The 14,718-nt window shown below is 44.7% G+C and overlaps 1 protein-coding gene across 1 annotated transcript in view; it reads left to right on the top strand.

Moving 5' to 3' along the window:
* The window catches only part of LOC111959491 (tyrosine-protein phosphatase non-receptor type 4-like), a 102,911-nt gene that overhangs the window by 67,537 nt on the left and 20,656 nt on the right, over positions 1-14,718 (top strand). The window contains exons 7-14 of the mRNA XM_023981103.2: positions 1,678-1,696; positions 1,782-1,814; positions 4,436-4,556; positions 4,788-4,875; positions 6,676-6,764; positions 8,076-8,139; positions 12,129-12,301; positions 12,872-12,940. Coding sequence (XP_023836871.1) covers positions 1,678-1,696; positions 1,782-1,814; positions 4,436-4,556; positions 4,788-4,875; positions 6,676-6,764; positions 8,076-8,139; positions 12,129-12,301; positions 12,872-12,940 — 656 coding nt within the window. The remainder of the gene's footprint in view (positions 1-1,677; positions 1,697-1,781; positions 1,815-4,435; positions 4,557-4,787; positions 4,876-6,675; positions 6,765-8,075; positions 8,140-12,128; positions 12,302-12,871; positions 12,941-14,718) is intronic.

Here is a 14,718-nt window from a genome sequence, read left to right as displayed (position 1 = left end):
AAGAGAGAGGATGACTAAGCAATGATTTCTACAAGGCCAGCACTCTGACACACTGTTCTCCAGTGGAACTAACACTGATTCTACCAGGCAGCACCGCTGTGACACACTGTTGTAGTGGATATACACTGGATTCTAGCCAGGACCAGCCCACGCTGTACACACTGTTATAAGTGACTAACACGATTTCATACCAGGCCAGCACTTCTGACACACGTGTTTCTAGTGGAACTAACACTTGAATTCCTACCAGGCCAGCACGCTGACACACTGTTGCTAGTGCGAACTAACACTGATTCTACCAGGCCAGCACTCTGACACCACTGTTCGTAGGTGGAACTAACACTGATTCTACCAAGGCGCAGCACGCTTGACACACTTGTTATAGTGGCCTAACACTGAGTTCTACCAGGCCAGCACGCTGACACACTGTTCTAGTGGCACTAACCACTGATGTCTGACCAGGCCAGCACGCTGACACTGTTCTAGATGGACTAGACACGTCTACCAGGCAAGCACTCTCGACACACTGTTGCTAGTGTACTATAACACTGGATTCTACACGGCCAGCACTCTGAACAACACTGTTCTAGTGGACTAACACTGATTCTATGCTAGCCAGGCCCAGCACGCTGACACTCGTTCTGTGGACTAACACTGATTCTCCGTGGGCCAGGCACGCTGACAACGTCTAGTTCTAGTGGGACTTTATAACACTGATTCTACCAGGCCAGCACTTCCTGACACCTGTTCTAGTGGACTAACACTGATTCCTACCAGGCGCGCACTCTGACAACACTGTTCTAGTGTTACTAACACTGATTCTACCAGGCCCAGCACTCTGAACACACTGTTCTAGTGTACTAACACTGATTCCTACAAGGCCAGCAATCTGACACACTGTTCTATGTGGACTAACAACTGATGTTCTACCAGGCCAGCACTAGCTGACACATTTCTAGTGGACTAACACTGATGTCTACCAGGCAGCACTCTGACAACACTGTTCTGAGTGTACTAACAACTTATTCTACAGGCCAGCACTCTGACAGACACTGTTCTAGTGGACTAACACTGAGTTCTACCAGGCGCAGCACGCTGACACTCTGTTCTAGTGGACTAACATGATTCTCCTGGAGGCCAGCACCTGATCACTCTGTTCTAGTGGACTAACACTGATTCTACCGGCCAGCACTGCTGACACATGTCTAGTGACTCACATTGCTTTTTACCGGCGGCAAGCACCTGCTGACACCACTGTTTGTAATGCATTTTCCTCCATTTGATCCTATTGATCCAAATTAATGAATGTTTGCGTGAACCTTGTGTGTTTTGTGGTTTGTTTCCCACAAGGACTTGCCTGTCACTGCCACTGGAACTAACTGTCAAGTAGTACCATCTCCTGGGCCGTGACAGCGTACTTCGGGTGTCCTGGTATCAAAATGTAAGTATACCAATTCTCCCTGGTGTTCCATGCTGTTCAACTGTAAGATTACACTATCTCTCGTGGTCGTTCCATGCTGTTCATTAAGTAACACATTCGTCCTGGTTCTGTCCAGGCTGTTCAATGTAAGTTACGCGATTCTCCTGGTGTTCCATGCGTTCAATGTATAGTAACTCATTCTCCTGGTGTTCCATGCTGTTCAATGTAAGTAAACCATTCTCCTGGTGTTGTGTCAGCCATGCTGTTCAAGTGTAAGTAAACCATTCTCTGAGGGTGTTTGCGCATGCTGTTTCAATGTAAGGTACCATTCTCCTTGGTGTTCCATGCTGTTCAATGTAAGTAACCATTCTCCTGGTGTTCCATGCTGTTCAATGTAAGTTACATTCTCCTGGTGTTCCATGCTGTTCAATGTAAGTTAACATTCTCCTGTGTTCCATGCTGTTCAATGTAAGTAACCATTCTCCTGGTGTTCATAGCTGTTCAATGTAAGTAACCATGTCTCCTGGTGTTTCCATGCGTGTTCAATGTAAGTTCCCATTCTCCTGGTGTTCCAGCTGTTCAATGTGTAACATTCTCCTGGTGTTCCAATGCTGTTCAATGTAAGTAACACATTCTCCTGGGGTGTTCCATGCTGTTCAATGTAGTTACCATTCTCCTGGTGTTCCTGCTGCTTCAATGTAAGTTACGCATTCTCCTGGTGTTCCATGCTGTTACAATGTAAGTAACCATTCTCCTGGGTGTTCCATGCTGTTCAATGTAGTAGCCATTCTCCTGGTGTTTTCCATGCTGTTCAATGTAAGTAACCATTCTCCTGGCGTGCTGCTAAAGATATGTAGCTACTGGTAGTTAGTTCATGCATTTGATCTCTCTGTTGCTTCATACAAGGCTACACAGTTCCTGGCCACTAGGCAACTCCAACGTTTTTGTTGTGAGATGACTAGAAAGATGTGTGTTGTAAGCCTTTAGCCGAGAGTCAGTGTATTCACCAGGACTTCCCATTGATCACTCTGTGTGTGCTGCCCTGCATAACTTTTTACCACGTCATATCCAATTTATTCTTTAATTCTCTCACCCAATAAAACAAGCAGTTTGCAGCGGAGCCTGAAATCGGCCATAATCCTCTCTTTATGCCCTTGTTGCTTTTTTTAATTGAATGAACCTTTATTTAACTAGGCAAGTCAGTTAAGAACAAATTCTTATTTACAATGACAGCCAACGTTAGCAGGACATGGAGAGCTGCATACGGAACGCTATGCTAATCATTAGGCTGTTGTTCCCCATCTTTTGTCCCAGATTGATTTGTGTGGTATGACTTTTTTGTGCTGGTAGTGTGACTGGCCATTCGCCAAGCATGCTCAGGACAGCAAAGCACAGTATAGTACAGCACATAACACAAGAGGTTGGGGAGAACAGGTTTATGGTAATGGCTGACGTAGAATAGTATCAAATACATCAAACACATGGTTTCCAGGTGTTTTATGCCATTATTATTACTCTGTAACCAACATTCGAACTAATAAACTAGCACGCCGTATACTGTAACATGTTAGCATATTATAGCCTAGCCTAGCGGTCCACAGCTAGCATAGAGCCACAGCCTACCATTGTGATGGGCCCTTTAGCCTGAGGAGTGTAGTTTACCAGCCTGTGTCACCAGATTGACCTGAATAATGGCTCCTGACAGATTGGAGAGGGGGTTAGCCAGGGGTCTGTCCCCATTCAATCTGTCCACATCCCCACTGCAGTGGCCTGCTGAGGCTTGCCTCTCTCTCCAAACTCCCCAGGGAGTCTCATGGCTATATAGGTCACTGGAGGGATTTGAACTGCACCTCCAACATCTAACACAACCTGTGAGTGTCCATGTCCAGAATCTCACTTAGCTCAGTGTCCCTCCCCAAGAGAAGGTTTTCATTTCATTGTAGCCATGGGGATAGCGGTATGAATCATTTTAGCTTCAATTAAATGCTGCTGGTCATTCGGTTAGTTTTACCAAATCAGTGAGGCTGGTCAAATTAGATCAAGAAATGCACTCTGCTGAAAGCTTTGGCGTTAGTGCTGTGTAGATATTTATTTGCATACTGCTAATAAATCCATAGGCAATTGACCGGTTKGTTTGTGGGTCTTTTTGTGTGTGATGATTAGATCGAAAGCTGTTTTGAATTGATCTGTTTGTTATGAGCCCGTGGTTAAAGGGATTTTCCCCCAGAGTCAGATGAAGTCGTGGATGTCATATTTATGTCTCTGCGTCCAGTATGAAGGAAGTTAAATGTAGTTTTCCAATCCAATGCTAACTAACGTTAGCGCAATGACAGGAAGTCAAACTAGGCATGACTTCCTGTCATTACGCCAGTTACCAGTTGCGCGAACGCTAGTTGGCAACTTCCTTTAAAATGCACGCTGAGACATTGTCAAAATCACAAACTATCCATTTTAAAGCAGCAATCTGCAGTTGCTACATCCATTTTTGGACGTATAAATGCGTTATGAATACCCATTGATTCTCGAAGAATAGAACTAATACACGCTTGTTTTATTCCAATGTTTGTAAACAAACACTGTATAGCTTCAACATGCTTAAAACTATACATGTTATATTGGATGGTCAGTCCTTGAATTCCTCAGCTTTTTCACAAAAACAGAGGCAAGGACACTGCTTTGTTATTGTTACAATGAAGGATTGGCCCTTTAAGAGGTCCACTCTTATGAATTGGTGTCTGTTTCACACACCACCACAAGCTAATGGATTTGAGGTACTCAGCTACTGTAGTGGTGGTTGGTGCTCCAAAGATTCTCAACCACTTGTGTATTTTATAAACAGACCTCACAACCAGGCTTTTGATTGAGGTTATTGTATTCATTACTGCATTGATAGGCAATGGTTTGTCTGTCCAGTCCAATATAGGCCTACTGTTTGCTGTGTATGATACAGGCTATGTTTGTCGACTTAACTGTCTGTGTACTATTGAATAGATTTTCTCTCTCTGCGTTGTGTAGCTGAGTTGGGAGACTACAGTGACTCGGAGCATGCTCCTGGCTACCTCTCAGAGTTCTGCTTCATCCCCAACCCACCACAAGGGTTCCACAAGGAGGTCACCAAACACCACCAACAGCACAGGTAGAGAGGCCCATCTTCATGTCCCAGGCACACATGTGCATTCACAGCTGTATACTTGTCACTTGTCTGCCCCAGCTCTTATAGCAGACTAGGTTTTCATGGTTTTATTGGGTGCATTTCCAGGCATGGTCTCACTGTGCTGCTCTATCTTCTGTGAATGGATTACGTGCGTTTGATTAGAGAAACCGTCTCCCTCTCATTTATCTCTCTCTCGTTCTCTCTACTTCTCAGTGGTCTGTCTTCTGCCCAGTCAGAGTTTAATTACCTAAACACAGCACGGACGCTGGAGCTGTACGGAGTGGAGTTGCACTATGCAAGGGTAAGGCTGCTCCCCTGTGTGTCTGTCACTGCTACAGTAGAAAGGGCTTGTCATAGCAGCACTGATACCCATGTTCCATACAGCTGTGCCTTAGCTCTAGAAAAGCCTGCGCCTTCTAAGCCAGCAGGTAGAAGTAGGTTGAGGCAGTGTACAGTACTATGTAATTCCTCTGTCCCCAGCTGCCAGGGCCTCATGAAGCCTGTAAAGGGATACTTTGGGATTTTGGCAATTAGCCCCTTTATCTACTTCCCCACAGTCAGATGAACTCCTAGATAAAAAATGTATGTCTCTGTGTTCAGTATGAAGGAAGTTAGAGATAGTTTTGTGAGCCAGTGCTAACTAGCGTTAGCGCAATGACTGGAAGTCTATGGGTATCTGCTAGCATGCTAGTAGCGAAGCTATCTCGAACTTCCTTCATACTGGGCACAGAGACATAAAAATGGTGTCCACAAGTTCATCTGACTCTGTGTAAGTAGATAAAGGGCCTCATTGCCAAAATCCTGAAGTATCCCTTTAAGGCTGAGGATTCCTTTATAGCTGAGGAACAGCAGAACCACTGAGCCTTGACAAGCTGTGTCTGTGTGTCTGTGGAGTCCACTAATCCAGCCATTGTCTGGAGTACAGAGAGTTCCCTCATTGTCCGATTAGACAGACTTCTCTTTTTGTCCCGGATAATGTGTCTGTCTGTCTGTCTCTGTCTCTGTCTCTCTCTGTCTCTCTCTGTCTCTCTCTGTGTCTCTGTGTCTCTATGTCTCTGTGTCTCTGTGTCTCTGTCTGTCTGTGTCTCTGTGTCTCTGTCTGTCTGTCTGTGTCTCTGTCTGTCTGTGTCTCTGTCTCTGTCTGTCTGTGTCTCTGTCTCTGTCTGTCTGTGTCTCTGTCTCTGTCTGTCTGTGTCTCTGTCTCTGTCTGTCTCTGTGTCTGTCTCTGTGTCTGTGTCTCTGTCTGTCTGTCTACTTTTATGTGCATGTTTGGGTGTCTTGGTCTGTTTGTCTGACTGTCTAGGTTTGGTTGGTTTTGTCTGGATAGTAGTTTGGTTCATAAGACAAAGCAGGTCACAAAGTTATTGGTACAATGAGTGAATGGCAGATCTCAACTGAGGCCCAGCCACCATTGTCCATCCAGCCATTTTTGCTGTAGAATGATCATCACATTTTGTCTATTACAGTGAAGAGGTGGAGTGGTTGTGCCCCATTTTAAACTGGGGACAATATTGCCCCCCTACTGTTGTCATACGCTTACAACCCCCCCACCCTGCCATAGAGAGATGGGGGGAGAGAGATAGGAGGAGAGGGTCTGTGTCTGTACCCCCACTCCTGCCATAGGGGGAGAGGGTCTGTGTCTGTACCCCCACTCCTGCCATAGGGGGAGAGGGTCTGTGTCTGTACCCCCACTCCTGCCATAGGGAGAGAGGTCTGTGTCTGTACCCCCACTCCTGCCACTAGGGGGAGAGGGTCCTGTGTCTGTACCCGCCCACTCTGCCATAGGGGGAGAGGTCTGTGTCTGTACCCACTCCTGCCATAGGGGGAGAGGGTCTGTGTCTGTAACCCCACTCTGCATAGGGAGGGTGTGACGACCGGGGTCTGTGGTCTGTACCCCCACTCCTGCATAGGGGGAAGAGGGTCTGTGTCTGTACCCCCACTCCTGCCATAGGGGGAGAGGGTCTGTGTCTGTACCCCCACTCCTGCCATAGGGGGAGAGGGTCTGTGTCTGTACTCCCTTCAAAGCTTCCACCAGGCAGGCCCACTGTCATGGTGCTTAGACACTTCATTTTCTCTCTCTGTCTCTGTGTGTGTGTTCCAGGATCAACGCAACACTGAGATTTTAATTGGGGTGATGTCAGCAGGGATCGTGGTTTACAAGAACAGGGTACGAATCAACTGCTTTCCCTGGTGAGTGACAAACTGGAGGCGTTTGATTCTGATACAAGATGAGGCGATTTGTAAATCCGATAATTAATTTGATCATTGCTGCAAGGGGATCGTTTGTGATCACACAGCGCGTCCACTTCGGGAGATTGTGTTAGAAATTCTAAATGCTTACTGTATGTGTGAGTAGGAAGAGGAAAGATGAGGATATGGATTTTTGAATGTATATATATTTTTTTATTTGACCTTTATTTAACTAGGCAAGTCAGTTAAGAACAAATTCTTATTTTCAATGACGGCCTAGGAACAGTGGGTTAACTGCCTTGTTCGGGGGCAGAACGACAGATTTTTACCTTGTCAGCTCTGGGATTCGATCTTGCAACCTTTACGGTTACTAGTCCAACACTCTAACCACTAGGCTACCTGCCGCCCCATATATCATTGAGTCTTCCAGGGTGCAGAATCATTCTGAGAAATGTTAAATATGATTCTTCTAAGCACATCACATAACTGTTTTGCATATTCATCTGTACACTACAGATGATCATTCCTAGAATCTCAGAGCGGACTCGGAGCGGTTTAGGCTTTCATGTGGATTGTCTTTGAGGCCCAAAGCTTTAATTCTTAGAAATCTTTGATATTCAGCTGTGTTGGTTGGGCTACTGGAAGTGTGTGCCAGGGGTGGGATAGCACAGCCCAAATCCCCACCAGACGAGTATTAATCCAACACACACACTGACACACACACTTCCCCACCCCCTCCTCACAGCACACATCCCCWTTCTTAAAAGCCAGCTGCTTGCTGTAGCACAGGCAGCTCCGACGCTTTCCAGTCAGGCTAAATTTAGGGCTGCTAGCAGTGGCGCGTTTCACAACAGCTGTCCTCCACTGTCAAGCGAGAAGGCTCGCTCCTATTGACCACTCTCTCTGTTTGGCTTGCATGCCAATACTATTAAAAGGTGATACACAACGTTATTCCTCTCAGAAAGCAGAGTGGTCCGGTATCTAAGAGAGATGTGTGAATTCTAGCCTCTCTCCCATTTATGTCCACAACGGGCTGACAAATTAGCTATCTTAGATGACACTGTCTTAGAGAGAGAGTGTGTGTGAATTTAAAATATATTATCTGAGCTGTGAGTCATGTAGAAGGGCTGTAGGGGGAAGGGAGCGAAGAGGGGAGGGGGAAGGAAGAAAGGAGAGGGGGGATTAGTTTTGATGGGGAGACAGCTGCTCTCTGCAGRGAAGGCTCTGATTTGAGCCGTAAAGGAAGGAGACCCTCTGCAGTGACACACATTGTGACGCAATTTCTGTGTATTTCTCACTCACCCCTTTCAGGTTGAAGATTGTGAAAATATTGTTCAAGTGCAAACAGTTCTTCGTTCAGCTCAGGAGAGAAGTGGTAGGTATTCAAGTCGTTGTTTTCAATGTCCTTATTTTGATAATAAAATGTAAGGCGGGATCTACTAATCTAGCAGCAATGTGTTTTATACAGTAGGAATGATGACTTACCCAGCAGAAAACACAGCAGTGAACACAGCCACAGGTTCTGCCTCAGCTTGTGTAACTGTGCTTCCCTGTCATTAGTGTCCCCAAACCAGACCCAGTTCTCTGACTCTTCCTCAGGGAGGAAACTAGCTAGCACTGCTAATGGACCACCTACCACTGGTCCAGTCCCTCATCACTCCACAGGCACCATATCAATCTGAAACAACCTAGCTTAGACATGAACAACATTAACTGCCCCCTCACCCAGACCCAGCGTCCATATTTGTTTATTTGATGAACTGGTTTTCTGGCATAATCACCGGCCTGCTCCGCCGCTGACTGTCACTGAAATCTGGAAGAGCAACAGAGGGAGAGCCTCTTAAATGCTTATTAATTATGAAGAATAGATAATGTATTTTGGGRGTGGAGGTGGGAACGTGATCTGAAAATGAATTGAAAGTGCTGCAGGCTCCCTCTCCTACTTCCTCTGTTCCATGGAATCTCAGGAAAAGATCCCCAAAACAGCCCCATCAACCCCCCTCCCCTCTCCCTCCCTGGTTTCATAATGGAGAAGGGGTTTTTCCAGAGCAGTTGTACTAAGAGCACTGCGGCCGTCGCCCAGCCTCCAGGGTGTCACTCAAACTGAATTATTCATGGCTTGCATCCCAAATTTAACCCTAGTCCCCATTTAGTGCACTACTTTAGACCAGGGCTCTGATCAAAGTAGTGCCATGTATAGGGAACAGGGTTCCATTTGGGACGCAGCCCCATGGACATATGGGTCATGTGCGCGCGGGTCACGGCACACGCTTTAAAAAGCAACAACGAACCAGGAAATTCATTTCCCTCCTTTTACATTTTCCTCCTGGAGTAGTAAGTTGTTCCTGCGAGCAATATATATTTTATTATATACTATACATGTACTGTTCTTCAGATATACTACATATTCAATCCATATGCTGTCCACATTCTATACATCACTCATATATATATATATATATATATATATATATATATAGTGCATTCAGAACGTATTCAGACCCCTTGACTTTTTCCACATTTTGTTACGTTACAGCCCTATCTGTAAATATATTTAAAAAAACATTTAAATATTCATAAATCTACACACAATATCCCATAATGAAAAGTGAAAACAGGTTTTTAGTACTTCTTAGTACTTCATACTTCTTACTTATTTCATTTAAGAATGATGGAGGCCAATGTGTTCTTYGGAACCTTCAATGCTGCAGAAATGTTTTGGTACCTTTCCCCAGATCTGTGCTTCGACACAATCCTGTCTCGGAAGTCTACGGACAATTCCTTCGACCTCATGGCTCGGTTTTTGTATTGACATGCACTGTCAACTGTGGGACCTTATATAAACAGGTGTGTGCCTTTCCAAATCATGTCCAATCAATTGAATTTACCAAAGGTGGACTTCAATCAAGTTGTAGGAACATCTCAAGGATGATCAATGGAAACAGGATACACCTGAGCTCAATTTCAAGTCTCATAGCAAAGGGTCTGAATACTTATGTAAATTTATATAGATTAATAAAAAATTAAATAAAAAAATTTGCTAAACATTTTTACAAACCTGTTTTTGCTTTGTCATTATGGGGTATTGTGTGCAGATTGATGATGGAGAAAAGAAATGTAATACATTTTAGAATAAGGCTGTAACGTAGCAAAATGTGGATAAAGTCKAAAGTATGTGGACACCCCTTCAAATTACTGGATTTGGCTATTTCCGCCACATCCATTGCTGACAGGTGTATAAAATCGAGCACACAGCCATGCAATCTCCATCGACAAACATTGCCTGTAAAATGTCCTTATTGAAGAGCTCAGTGACTTTCAACGTGGCACCGTCATAGGATGCCACCTTTCCAACAACAAGTACGTTTAAAAAAAATTGCTTCCTTGTTGGAGCTGCCCCGGGCCAACTGTAAGTGCTGTTATTGTGAAGTGGAAACGTCTAGGAGCAACAACGGCTCAGCCGCGAAGTGGTAGGCCACACAAGCTCACAGAACGGGACCACTGAAGCGCGTAGAAACATCTGTTCTCGGTTGCAACACTCACTACTGAATTCCAAACTGCCTCTGGAAGCAGCTCCAGCACAAAATGTGTTCGTCAGGAGCTTCATGAAGTGGGTTTCCATGGCTGAGCAGCTGCACACAAACCTAAGATCACCATGTGCAATGCCAAGCTGGAGTYGTGTAAAGCTCTCCGTCATGGAAACACGTTCTGTGGAGTGATGAATCACGCTTCACCATCTGGCAGTCTGACGGATGAATCTGGGTTTGACGGAAGCCAGGAGAACGCTACCTGCCCGAATGCATAGTGCCAACTGTAAAGTTTGGTGAATGAATAATGGTCTGGGGCTGTTTTTCATGGTTTGGGCTAGGCCCCTTAGTTCCAATGAAGGGAAATCTTAAAGCTACAGCATACAATGACATTCTAGATGATTCTGTGCTTCCAACTTTGTGGAAACAGTTTGGGGAAGGCCCTTTCCTGTTCTAACATGAAAATGCCCCCATGCACAATGCAAGGTCCATACAGAAATGGTTTGTCGAGATCGGTGTCGAAGAACTTGAATGGCCTCCGCAGAGCCCTGACCTCAACCCCATCGAACACCTTTGGGATGAATTGGAACACCGACTGCGAGCCAGGCCTAATCGCCTAACATTATCTGACCTCTTGGTGAGGGGAGCTTTAGTCTACTGTACATGATGGTGTTGGTCAGAGAACCTGCTCTTCCTTGACGACGTTTCAAGATGCTGAGAACCTGCTCTTCCTTGACGACGTTTCAAGATGCTGAGAACCTGCTCTCCCTTGCGATGTTCTCAAGATGCTGAGACACCTGCCTCTTCCTTGACAACGTGTTCAAGATGCTGAGAACCTGCTCTTCCTTGACGGACAGTTGTCAAAGATGCTGAGAACCTCTGCTCAAATGCCTTCCTTGACGACGGTTGTGCGAAGATGCTGAGAACCTGCTCTTCCTTGACGACGTTTCAAGATGCGGTGTGGACAGTCACACAAAAGTTAGACATATTTTTTAAAAGACACTGAAACCTTAACTGGTCTCTCTCTGTTTCGTGTACAGTAGACTCACAGCTATATGAGCAGACAAGCTACTAGAACATATGCTATGGCTGTCTCTGGAACATAATGACGCCAAGTGAAATGGACACCCATGGTCTTCATGACGAGTGGCATGTTCCCCTTCGTCAGGAAAGCACCGTGAGGCGAGGGAGGTAAAATGGGGAGTGGTGGCATGTTTCCGCTCAGGAACACACCCGTGGAGGCTGAGGGAGGGGTATGGGGATGTGGCATGTGCCCTCAGGAAACACCGTGGAGGCTGAGGGAGGGGTATGGGGATGTGGCATGTTCCCTCAGGAAACACCGTGGAGGCTGAGGGAAGGGTATGGGGATGTGGCATGTGCCCTCAGGAAACACCGTGGAGGCTGAGGGAGGGGTATGGGGATGTTGGGGCTGCAGATAGAGATGAACTGCCTTTCTCCTCGTCTCGTGCGACAAACCTACCGGATCATGGTGGCTAATCCAACACATTCTATTTCCCCATCTATGAACATGGCACTGTAGCCTTGTCTTGACATCTGTGACCATAGGACCAAGATTTGAACTCAACACCTCACTACTGCTTCTCCCCCAAATGCATAGTACACAATAAAGCCTATGGATTAAAGGAATTGAATGATGTGTGGGAGGGTGGTCACATAACAGCAGCTCAGAATATATTGCTCTCAGTATAGAAACATGTCCTTTCTCATTATTGTTCTCACTCACTCTGTCATTCTCTCTGTCTCTCCCTCACTCTGTCATTCTTTGTCTCTCCCTCCCTCCTTTACTTTTTATCTCTCTCCCTCCCTCCTTCTACAGAATGAGACGAGGGAGACCTTGCTGGGGTTTAACATGGTGAGCTACAGAGCCTGTAAGAACCTGTGGAAGACCTGTGTAGAGCATCACACCTTCTTCCGTCTGGACCGGCCCGTTCCCCCTCAGAAGAACTTCTTTGCCCACTATTTTACCCTGGGCTCCAAGTTTCGTTACTGGTAAGAGAAAATCCCCATTACCACAGGTGCATACACCAACCCATGCACACTATACCTGCAAGGCACAAAGCACTGCCACTGAAATGTCAACACAGGTCAAAAATGTTTGCGAGGTCACGGTGAGTGGCATCAACAGTCAGTGTTTGGGGAATTGCGTTAGTGGTTGCTTATTGTGCTCTCATCTTTGGGAAAAGTAGATTAATTATTAACGCAAACCCAAAACTGGGCTTGTTTTTCTTCAGTCCTTTCAAAACGCTTTTGGGGGAAAAGGAGTTATTCTATTATTCATATGGATTCACGTCTCAGATGGAGATTAGAAATAGTAGAAATAAAACAAACTGTTCATTGTTGAAGTACTTGAGCATTTGCTTTGAGCTGTGAAGGGGATGGGGGGTGGTAAGGGGGCGTTTCGTCCGGTGAGATATACAGTTTGGGTGAAACAGAGTTGGGAGATTGTCGATGCATGTTTTAAAGCTCCAGTTGGGATGTGAGGTGCAGCACAGCAGTTTGTAAGATGTGGCTGAGTGTTACTAAAAGGATGGTTTGGATGTTTGAACGTGTTCTCTGCAGCGGGAGGACCGAGGTGCAGTCGGTGCAGTATGGCAAAGAGAAGGGGATCAAGAACAGGGTGTTTGCCAGGTAATGCAACACAACACTACTGTATATGTACAGTGTCTATAGAATATCTACACCTCCCTTGAATTTCTGTACATTTTATTGTTACAAATTGGGATTAAAATTCATTAATTGTATTTTTTTTTTGTCAACGATCTATACATTTTAAAGATGAATGAAAAGCAAAACACTAGTATTCCTTGATTAGATAAGTATTCACGCCCCTGAGTAAATACATGTTAGAAACACCTTTGGCAGCAATTACAGATGTGAGTCTACTTGGATACGTCTCTAAGAGCTTTGCACACCTGGATTGTGCAATATTTGCCAATTTTTTTCCCAAACAATTCTTTATGCCAAAACTGTAACTTGAACATTCACTGTCTTCTTGGTATGTAACTCCAGTGTAGATGTGGCTTTGTGCTGTAGGTTATTGTCCTGCCGAAAGATGAACTTGTCTCCAAGTGTCTGCTGGAAAGCAGACTGAACCAGGTTTTTCTCTTGGATTTTGCCTGTGCTTAGCACCATCCCACATTTTTTCGTCCTGAAAAACTCCCCAGTCTTTGCCGATGACAAGCATACCCATACCATGATGCAGCCACCACCATGCTTGAGAATAAGTAGAGTGGTACTCAGTGATGTGTTGTGTTGGATTCGCCCCAAACATAAGGCTTTGCATTTAGGCCATTTTTGATGCAGTATTACTTTAGTGCCTTGTTGCATACACATGAATGTTTTGGAATATTCTGTATATTTGTGTTCTCCTTTTCACTCTGTCATTTAGTGACTCCATTTATAGTGACATTTATAGTGACTCCATTTATTGTGGAGTCACTACAATGTTTATCCATCCTCAGTTTTCTCCCATCACAGCCATTGAACTCTGTACATGTTTTAAAATCACCAATGGCCTCAAGGTGACAACCCTAAGCAGTTTCCTTCCTGTCCTGCCGCTCAGATCAGAAAGACAACTGCATCTTTGATGTGTCTGGATGGTTTAATACATAATCCACAGCATGATTATTAACTTGACCATGCGTAAAGATATATTCAATGTCTGATTTGTTATTGTAACCCATTTACCAATCACTACCCTTCTTTTTGATGCTTTCGAAAAGCTCCCTGGTCTTTAGTTGAATCAATGCTTGAAATTCAATACTTGACTGATGGACCTTACAGATGTATGTATGGGGGGCAGATGGAAAGGGTAGTCAATCAAAAATCATGTTAATCCCTATTATTTCACACAGAGTGAGTCCATATAACTTATTGTGTGTGATTTATTAAGCCAAATTTTACTTCTGAACTAATTTATGCTTGCCTAAACGAAAGGGGTGAATACTTACGCAATGTCTATTTTAGTTATTACATGTTTTATTAATATTTAGAATGCTCTTTTCACGTTAACATTATGGAGTATTTTGTGTAGCTCAATGACAAAAAAAATACATTTGATCTGTTTCAATCCCACTTTGTAATGCAACAAAATGTGAAAAAAGTTAAAGGGGATGTCGAATGTGTATAGGCACTATATTTATGGTTTTTTTATCTCTTTTTTATCTCTGCTATTAAGTCCTCTATCGAAAGAAGTACGACAGCTCTAGATATCTGTTAATGCCCAGAGAATTAGTATATCCACTAATTCATCCCTACACAGCACCTCCAGGCATGTGCATGATTAGGCCGATTCAACATCACTTAATTCATCCTACAGCACCTCCAGGTTGTTGATGATTGGCCCATTCAACATCACTAATTCATCCTACAGCACCTCCAGGAGTGGATGATTGGCCATCAACATG

This window comes from Salvelinus sp. IW2-2015, linkage group LG36, assembly GCF_002910315.2.
Source record: "Salvelinus sp. IW2-2015 linkage group LG36, ASM291031v2, whole genome shotgun sequence".
NCBI lineage: Eukaryota > Metazoa > Chordata > Actinopteri > Salmoniformes > Salmonidae > Salvelinus > Salvelinus sp. IW2-2015.
The sequence above is the reverse complement of the archived record's forward strand: the minus strand, read 5'-3'. Positions and strand labels throughout refer to the sequence as shown.